Here is a 10,429-nt window from a genome sequence, read left to right as displayed (position 1 = left end):
CTGCTGGGCGTCACGGAGGAGCTCACTGCTGGTGTCTCTCCTTGCTGCTGGGCTTGGAGGGTCTGTCCACAGATGTGGTGGTGCTTCTCCCAGTCCTTGTGCTGGCAAAATGAGCCACAGTATCGTGCTGTGTTGCAACCACTGCAGGTTTCACTAGCTTTCCGGCCACAGTTCCAGCAACTCTAAAAGGAAAAGAGGAGGGAGATGGGAGAAATTAGCTACTGTCCAAAATTTTACAGTAAAAACAGCTGGCAGGGAACTGCTGGTCAGCCCCCTGCCTAAGGACAGCTGAGGCATCAGTAGGTGCTGCCTTGGGTATCTGAACCTGTTCCACAGGAGCTCCAGTCACCTGGAGGACTCAGTCTCAGAAGCTGGGCAAGAACAGAAGCAGCTCTTTGCTAGTACTAATGATGCAAACTCCAATTATGCCCCACATCCAGCAACCAGTAGCATGCTGACTAATAGAAATTTTCAGTAAAACATCTGCTAGCTCCTATTACAAATTTATTAAAACAAATAATGAAACATGCACACACACAAAAGTGCTTCTCCAGAAGTTGAGAGGAACTAATGCAAGACAAGAAAGGGGAAAAAAATGACTTAACACACACATAAAATTTACTGACCTAGGAAAACTTGCTACCCTAGGAAAATCTAATTTTTAATCATCTGAGTAATACCATTTGACTCAGTGGCACTTCTGGCAGTGAACGGTTAAGCTAGAGTCTAAATCTTTGGCAGGATGGGGAAGCCACTGCAGAATATATGTGCTATTCACTTTAACACACTCTATAGCTCTGCCAGCTGGATGCTGGAACACAGCCAATCCTTAAGTGATATTCCTCAACTACTTAAAAAAAAAAAAACCAATTCCAGAATGAAACAAAGACCTAAATCCAAAACAGTATTATGTGGAAATTAGACTTTTAATCAGTATCAAGTGGCTTTAGAAAACATTCCTGCGTTAGTTCCATGTTCCCTCTTTTTGCTGGTTTTCACTGTTTTGGAGGGTTGGTTGCTTGGTTTTTGGGTTTTTTTTTGCATAGGTATATATTGGCAAATGTGGCAAGAATGCAAGAATGGCTGTCCTGTGCCCAATTGTTCTTTGACATTGAAATCAAAGGTACACAGCATTCTCAATTCATACTGATTAAACACACAGACTAAACCAGGTAATTACAGATACATGTGTTGGGGACTTTTTATTTTTTAATTCATAAAATTGTTCCCATCTTTAAAAACACTTTAAAAAAAAAGGTGGAATTACCAACACACAGAAACAGATGTTTCTGGTAGTTAAAGATCAGGAATTCAGACTCCTTGTCTGAACCAGGCATCACCTGGTTTTGATTCAGTAGTCATTGTTTCAGGTTCATTTGCTCACATTCTGTCCAGTGCCAGAGGTAAATTCACCTTTGGAAAAGAATATCTATGCTATTTGCAAACACCTTTTCTTTAAACAGTCTTTATCTTCACAATGAAAAATAACTGTCAGTAACTTAGACCATTCTACATGGACATGTATGCACACAGACATATTTATGCATACATCCAAATGACCTGATATTTTTGCATTAGCATTTTGTATTAGCATTTCATTCCACTAACAAGAAAGATAATGAAATGTGATGTACCTGGACTCTCCTTCTTTTGCTACACTAATATTTCCTTATTATAAAATTTATTATATAAGATATTATAAATTTATATTTTTGTATTTTATATGTATCTATATTTATTTATTTTATATTCTTTACTATATATTCTATTTCTTTATTACAATATTTCTTTGTTTCTTTCATATTAATGAAAGTTTCATTTTGACAGCTTCATGCTTGCTTGTACTGTGATCAGTAAACATAGTACAATTCTGCTCCAGTTGTACTTGCACAGTTTCCACATATTGCCATGCCTGCTGACCTCCCAGCTATTTGTTTCCAGCTAAATTGCCAGCCATGTGTTTGGTCCATAGTTCCCTTTATTTCCCTATATGAAAACAAATGCATGTGTACAAACATCCCCATGTAGACTTTTCCAAAAAGACACCTTCCCCCCACGTGGAATAATGCTGAAAGCAGCCAGCAAATGCCCAGGTGCAGGAATTCCTGCCTTGTGCAGATCTGTTTGCAGCATTGAAGTTCATGCTTTAATTGAATGGGAATTACTATGAGGGTGTCAAACTTATTCAAGTATCTGTTTCAAAGGCCAGAAGAACCTTCCTTTGCTTCCCTTTTTGAGGAGCACATAGAGATCTGACTCCAGATGTGACCAGATCCACCACAGAATATTTCAGTATCTTACCACATGATCTGTACTGATGTCAGTAGTTTAATTCTAACACAATTGATTTAACTTTCTTATTAAAGCAGACATCAGTTAACTATCAGATGGTACAGAACATAAAAAGTGATACATAGGTGCAAGATTTTAATGAAGTGATAAAGTACTAAGCTGCCTCCTTACATGATTACTTAATGTGTCCTACATTGTTTGGTATGTGATTTTGTTCATTGGACATATTATTTCTAATTTAACAGGTCATTACAGCTTTAGTGTAATTACAGGAATAAAACCACATAAAATACAAGAATTTCAAAATAAATTTTACATATCACATTTATGCAGCAACTTATTGCGTTTAAAAATTACTACAGCGCAAATTAACATAAACACACACACATCATAGGGAGCTTGTACTGAGACAGCAGCTGGATTTGGTGTGCAGAACTCCCTGTCCCACACAGCCCTCGCCATTGTGACCATTCATTGCTCCTTCCCATGTGCAAGTAGTGAAAAAGAGCAGCAAAGACCAGGCTCGGGCACCACAAGCTTTGGAAACAAATCTTTTCTGTTCCCAGTGCTGGCTGATAGCCCCAAATTCTACCAAAGAAAAGCCAGGCTCGAGATGCCAGCTAATAGCCTGGGCTGTGCTTCACACACCCCTGCTGGTCGTGTCTTTCCAGCAGATGCAGCTATAACAGACAAAGCCTGACCTCACTGTGGGATTGAACTCAGGGTATTTTCCTTTCTGGGATGCTCTACCAGGTACCAGCAAAACAGAGCACCCTCGCTGAGGTGTGTACACAGCACCTTGGACAACACATGGCCACAGTGTCACCTTGATGAGAAGATGGCAATCTTCATACAAGGGCATATGGCCACAACTACTGACTGCCTTAGTCCTGATTTAAGACTATCTCCTGTCACTGGCAAGATCCAGCTGGGAGGCCTATCAAGGTTGAGATGACGCACTTCAAATACAGAAAATCAAGCAAGACAAACAGGACTTTGAAAGAACCTGAAGAAAGGCAACCAGATTAACCAGAAGTCAGACAAACATAAACTGTGAAAAGAAACTGAATGAACTCAGACTCTTAAATATGAGATGGTAGCCTAAAAGCAGCAGTAGCACCCAAACATCACTGCAGTGAATGTCTACATCCATCTCTACAAGGATTAGCAGAAGCAACAGGATCAAAATTCTGTTAAGAACAGGAGCAAAGTGCCTGAGAAGTTGGAGAATCCCCGTCATTAAAGCACAGGAAAAGCAGGGGGAATGATGCAGCTAGAGTTGATCATGGATTGGAAAAGGGAGAGGCCAATCTCTCAAAGCCTCTGCTGGTCTATATATTCTGTCTTTAGGTAGTGACCTACTACACTGCACTTCCAGCTCATGCTCTGTAGAGTTCCACACATAGCTAAAACCATGAGAAGGACTGGACTGCAGTTTAACACTGTGTTGATTTGCCTGTGAAAAAGTGAGGTTATACAAAAGCTAGATTCTCAGACTACGTAATTCAATTTAACTTCACTACCTTGGAAATGCATTAATGCAATGAAATTGAGCTAAATTACACCAGATGGGACTCTCACTCCAAATATATGCCACTGATCATATTTCATCCTCCTCTTTCAACTGACAAGGAACATCAGTCTTAGGTCAGAGCTTTATCTTAGGTCAAACTCTCAATTCTCATGCACTTAAGCTTCCATCTTTGAACACTCCTGTTTGCCCTCATCAAAATTCTTAAAAACAAAACGTCTCCATTTCTGTGTTCTCCAGCACCAAAACATACACTTGTCAGTAATTCTGCCCATCCTGTTGCTTTCATCTCTGAAATATTCAACCAGAATTGAGTATTTGCTTTCCTCTGACACTCCAACTGAGACAGTATACAGCTTGCTTAAATAAATTAAAAAACCCCCTTTGTTCTGTAATCTTTGAGAAATTCTGGATTTCCCCAGTTTACCATGAAAGGAAGCACGGCTGGTATGAAGAACCCAGATTTTTCCCAGTTCTCCAATACCCATGACATTCAAAACTCCACCACTGCTAACCACAAGAGAAGGAACATCTAGAAAGCACTGAAACCACAGGGGCGTAAATGAGAACTGTATGAGCTGCTGAATAGCAGTGTAAAAATCCAGCAAAGTTGTTTATGAGAATTTTATACAAGAGTCATTAGAAAGGGAAATATATTGGTACTTTGGAAATTCCCACACTGTGTCAAAATGACATTCAAACTTTTAGATGTTTCTAGTAAAGTTACACCTATCATGGAACACTCCAGGCTTGCCCAAGCCACTGTTTATTGAGTGAAATACATGAACTTTCATTCAAGTCAGTGAGAGTAGCTAAATCCTGCAAACAGAAGTGCAGAGCAGCCCACAGAAGAGCCGTGCAAGCTGGCGAGCCAGGCTTAGCTTAGCAGTCTGGGGCAGTGCCAATGCTCACATCACATCTGGACTGATCCTGTGCAGAACACATGGCTCTGGTGCCTCTGTACTACCCACCACTGCAGGGGATGATGTGCTTATTTCCAAGAGATGCTCTGCCAAAAAATTAAACATTAGCTGACATAGGTATTATGCCTGAACCATACCATCTGATGCTCAGAGTCAGGTTTGCTGGCATGGTCCTGGTCTCAATGGATTGGTCAGCAGAGATTGAACCCAGCTGTCTTTAAAATGTCAGGTGTGATTTTCACATATAACATGAACCACTGCAATATAAACAAGCCCTAACATTACACATCTCCTAAAAGCAGTGTTGGACCAGTTACATACTTGTTTTATCTGAGCAGATGTCAGCATCTGCTTTAAGTAGAGAGAACTGAAACATTTGTGCTCCTTCCCTGTCCCCAGCCCCCAACTTACTCAAAACTGAGGGATAACACTGAGTGTCAGATTTTTCAGTGGCATTTTATACCAAACCAGAAAGTCAGATGTTATGATGATCCCACCCCCCCTTTACAATCTGGGCAGTCAGGCTCTTTGCTAAACTGTTCACCCTCACTATTAAAATTGATTTGCAAAGCAGCACATTGCAGCCAAAGCAAGCACAGCAGTCATTACAGAGTAGGCTGCTCACACATGTTTCTGTACTTAGCCAAGCCAACTACTGATGAATGGGTCATTTTTTTTCAAGCAACTGTAAGGAACTGGTAAAGAAATAATTCGTGGCTCAGAACAGCCATGCTGACAGGTAGGCTTTGTCCTGGTCCTTTTGCTTTCCAGCCACAGCCTGCTCAGTCAGCTGGTCCTCAACCAATTTCAATAACAGAAAAGCATGAACATTAGCAGGTCAGTTGCAAGGTCTTATGTTCAGAAACTATGAAAATGTTTAGAAAGTAAATGCACGGACACTGCAGCAGTGGGAGTGCTAGTTAAACCATGCTGAACAACTCTAAGGTAAGTAAAGAACAATAGTTCAACAAAGGAGTTCAAGTCAGACTCAAAAATTCTACCTATGCTATGCAATGTGGTCATTCTCAAAATCTTGCACACCACTTCTTAAAAGTCAAGATGCTTCTGAGTATTACACCTCTCCTATTAGTCTTCTTACTGTCTCGTGTCCTCTTTATTTTGGAATTTTGACCTCGTCATCTTAATATGCTCAACTTCACTTTTTTTCTTGAAGGCAATCTTGCACTCAGGGATCCTACTGTTTTGGGTTAAAGACAAAGCAAAACAGAATACCGAAAAAACCAAGCAAAACCAGAGGAAAAACCCAACCCAACACAGAAATCAGCAACACCAACAAAAAATATAAAAAATCTGATCTACTTTTCTTTGTTCTCTGAAAGTTCTCTGAAAGGTCTTGGATTAGGAGGCTGCGTTATAATAATCACAAAAATCACAAGTCTTGGTACTAGTCATCACTTTGAGAACTGCAGCAGACTGCATTAAAAATCATACCACAAAATTCTCACACCAGAACAGCTTCAAGAAGCCTCAGCTAGGTCCAGGATGCATTTTACTGAATAACAAATCAAGGGAGAAACCTTGCCAATAGACAGGGAGTGGCCATATTAGTTGAAAATTGTATCTGATACATTACAAATCTGGCATAAAATTCTCATCTCCATTCATAGTTGCAACAGCCAAAAGAAATAATGACACCCATGAGAGAAATATTGTCTGTCAGGAACTGCATGGAGGTTACATAGCAGCCTATAGTGAGCTTTCTTGCATGCATCAGAGCAATGTCCCAACAAGGGTAAGGAATGAGGAGAGGTGCTCAGCACTCCCCCTGGACCTGCAAGACTTCAGAGGCTGCACTGGAACAGTCTCAGATTTGAAACTGGAAATATTCTAGCTCTAGAAATTTTACTCCAGTGTCTTAGGTGCACAGGAATCTGTGCTGCTGTAAGTGTTCTGCTGAAAGCTGTAAACAGATAATTTATGCAGACTTAAAACCTAGACAAGTGAGGAGCAATGTCCACAGAGAGATCCAAGATATAATTAATACCAAAACAAATGTGGAGTTTTATTCCTCAAACCTGAAAAACAGAATCTCATCTCTGAAGAAACACTTTTCAAACAGTGGCAAACTGATTTCCTGTCCCCAGAGATGAAGGAAAAGTCCAGCCCATTCTTACAGAAGTCACCCTCAAAGGAATCCAAACCAGCCTGACTTAACAGGTAACTGTGAGAAGCATTGCCCTAAGTATTTGGAGTTTGTCAAAATTAAAAGCTGAAGAGGAACTTCTTATAACTCTAACTCAAATAAGCATTGCCATCATCTCCCTTCACAGCTAATAAATCACTGTAAACACAAACTGTCAAACTTGATTTCTCTCTGATGGCTTACTAAAACTTGTGGCTCAAATCAGCCACCCTGACAACCACAGGGGTGAAAGTTGCAGGATCAGGACACTAGACCTCATTTCTAGGTCCAGGAGGCTTGTAACCTCCCTGAGGACACACAGCCCCGAGAACATCTATAACCTTAACGGCCACATTTCATTAGAATGCAATTAAAAGAATTGCTTGTCCAAAGTCCTGTTCCCAAGAAGTGAAAAACCTTATAATCAGTTCTGCTGCAGAAGAAGTAAAGATGTTGTTACATGGCTTTTTCCAGAGCTTTAACTGCTCAGAAGTTATTCACAGCACACAAAGTGTCTACACATTCCTTTGGATTCACATTTGCCATTTGCTTGTGGAAAAATGGGCTGTATGTACTGGCACATAAGTACTTCCTCTGTCCTGCTCACGCTATATCAGTTCACTAAATAGATTTAATTTGCTGTTTCCTCTAAAGGTATTTACCTTTGTAATTTTGGTTTTAACAATAGGAATCTCTTATATATATACACATACAAAATGAAAGCTCTTTAATGATGCTATGTCAGAAAAATGTCCTTTCTACAAACAGTGCAGGAAAATGTCCTTGAGTATCTTAGATAGAAAAGTCCAATAAATTGAATTTATGTCTCATTTAATCTACAATGGAACAGCTAGTACTTAAAGGGTACATATACTTCCCCTAGTCCCTTTCTTCCTGAGAAACTTTCAGATGCTGAAAATCAATTCCTTTTGTCTCCTTGTTATTCATCTGCTACACATTAAGGAGAAACTCTGGGCATTCAGTGATCCCACAATGGTCTTTCATCTCCAGAGAAGCCTGGTATGAATTAAAAACTTACGCTCCCTCAAATTACAGATGCATACTGCAGCATGCCACTGACTTATGTGCTGGTGATTTCTGCCAGTGTTCTCAGCATGCTGAAGGTAGCTCATCTGCATGTCTCAGCTTAAGTGACTCTTCTACAACACTGCCCATCCAGTCCATGCAAAGTGTTTAGACATAAGCATACATGTAGGTCCCCATGTAACAAGGACTGTCACCGACTCTTTTCCCCAACTCCGTGATGTTTAGAAGTTATTTTAAAAAGTGTGCTACAGTCAAGATGTTAATATACAAACAATAAATACTTCATGAAGTTAATGCTCTTTCATTTCAGTGGTCTTGAGAAATGGAGATTATATACAACTGATAAAATTTCCTTGTCATGTCTGTTTTTAAGGGCAGTTTTAACTTGGGACTCTTTTTTTTTTTAACAAGCATAAAATTTAATTGCTATCTAGACTGCTGCAGCACTGGTCAAACACACACTGCTCTTTCACTCCCGGCTTCCACACAGTCATGGTGTCAGATGTCCTGTATCATAACAATTCAAGGTTTCCGCTCTCAGGTCTGAAAGTATATCAAGGCTTAAAATACTTATTCTTGTTTTACTCTTTGATCTCTCAGCCTATTTTTTCTTCTAACAAATGCTCTTTGCCCATTCCTCAACTCTGAAATATTCCCTGCAGCCAAAGCAATACATTCAAAATAAGGAAACACTTGCAAATTTACATTCACATTCTGTCCTACAGGAGCCATCATCTTTTGCTAATCGCTTCTGCATCCAACACTTTTCCTAGACAAGTTTTTAGCTACCTTGCTCTACAATCTCTATTATGAATAATTTCTTTGTTTAAATTAGATTTCAGCGTCAGATGTTTTCCACTGAGCATCTTTTTATCTATTCAGTATGGTTGTTTGAAGAGCTTTAAATAGAAGCTACTGAAAAGTTCTCGGGACTTTTGCTGGTCAGAGTGACCCCAAGATACATTAGAAAGTCTCTTTTCCCAGCCCAGCGGTTGAAGAAGGAGTCAGAACTCTTCATTTCTCGGTCTCAAGGTTGTTTGTTGTATCTTATCTATAAAATTCTTTCTCCTGGGCTGCCGAGGTCTGCTCAGCAGGACAATCAGAGGCACTCTGCCTGCTCCGGGGCGGTGTTATCTTTTTATACTAAAAACTACGTGTACGATGTTTACAATTACTTTGAAATACCTATCACCTATGTTAGACAGTGAGCTTCTACTCTAAACCAATCTAAAAGCGCCAACATCACAGCAGAAGATGGAGGCCAAGAAGAAGGAGAAAGGCTGGACATGTCCAGATTCCTCCATCTTGCTCCCTGAACCCCCATTCTAAAACCGCCAAAAAATATATTTTTCACCCCATGATAAATTCACTATCATTCTACCTAAACTTTCATGGCTTGTAATTCTTCATATAAGGTTGGTAATTGTTTTTTCCAAGGGCTTAATCAAAGGCACAAGGGTCTTGGGCTCTGTGCCAAGGTCTCCGAGCCCCCTGACAGGGTCTCGAGTCCTCCAGGGCAGCCAAAGGAATTTCCTGGGTTCTGACAAAAAGTCAAATTAGAACATTATATGTAACCCTGAGCAGCAGTTAAAAGCCGAGAATGGAGCTCAAATTCACTAGCTATTTTGGGCTCAGATTACAACACAGCCAAGAGAATTTGGAACTTGGTGTATGCCTGACATACCCATCCAGAATAGCTGTGCAAAGAGTTAATAGTGGGCTCTGATGCCCTGTGCCACACAGATTAAAGCCAGCTCAGACACACCAATGGTTTGCAGGCAGAGGTGACACCTGCCCAGCAATGTCCTTACCTCACTTGAATCCTCCTGCTGGTTGATGACAGCCAGGGCGTCCTCTGCCGCCTGGCGCTTGGCTTCGGCAACAGTGCGCTCCATCTTGGCCCTCTCCGAAGTGATCATGTCGTGAGCCTTCCGCTCCGCCTCCGACACCGCCTTCTGCAGCTCGGCCATCGCCTGGCGCTTCACCTCATTGACAGCTTCCTCTGCAAAGCAGCGAGAAACCCCCGTCAGCATGGCACATCTGGACACAGAACCCATGTCAGCACGGCACATCTGGACACGCCTTCCTGGGCACCGCTGTTGTTACCATTACGTTGAGATTACTTTCAATTATAACCACAGTCGTCATTCTGAGTAGGACACAGAGGAACCTGGTTCCTCTAGCATCCTCAGGAAGTATTGAGGTTCTTCTCTTCTTCCCCATCATCAAATTCTCTACCACTGATAATGATTCTTGCTATTTTGATTCTCAGGCAGTACTTTAGGTACCATAGTTTCAGATCCCTGGTCCATTTTATTTGCTATCTTTTTGAACACTGAAAATCAGTTTTGCAGCACAGCAGATATATGCATATACTCGACAACTATTATTGAAGACATATTACAGACTTTTTAAAAAATGTATTTTTAAGCTTGGGGAAATTAAGACAGGATTTGTGGTCTTTAAAAACTTTTTCCCTGTATTTTAAAACAT

The 10,429-nt window shown here is 40.6% G+C and overlaps 1 protein-coding gene across 3 annotated transcripts in view; it reads right to left on the bottom strand.

Annotated features, from left to right (window-relative positions):
• RUNX1T1 (RUNX1 partner transcriptional co-repressor 1) overlaps nucleotides 1-10,429 on the bottom strand; it is a 114,514-nt gene that overhangs the window by 3,908 nt on the left and 100,177 nt on the right. For all 3 annotated transcript variants that reach the window (XM_058026437.1, XM_058026446.1, XM_058026454.1), the window contains 2 exons: nucleotides 9,748-9,938; nucleotides 1-182 (listed from right to left, as the gene is read on the bottom strand). The exon at nucleotides 1-182 is cut by the window's left edge and continues 3,908 nt beyond it. In XM_058026437.1, coding sequence (XP_057882420.1) covers nucleotides 1-182; nucleotides 9,748-9,938 — 373 coding nt within the window. The remainder of the gene's footprint in view (nucleotides 183-9,747; nucleotides 9,939-10,429) is intronic.

Source organism: Melospiza georgiana, chromosome 1 (assembly GCF_028018845.1).
Source record: "Melospiza georgiana isolate bMelGeo1 chromosome 1, bMelGeo1.pri, whole genome shotgun sequence".
Classification (NCBI taxonomy): Eukaryota; Metazoa; Chordata; class Aves; order Passeriformes; family Passerellidae; genus Melospiza; species Melospiza georgiana.
Note: the sequence above shows the minus strand (reverse complement) of the source record. Positions and strands in the feature narration are given on the sequence as shown.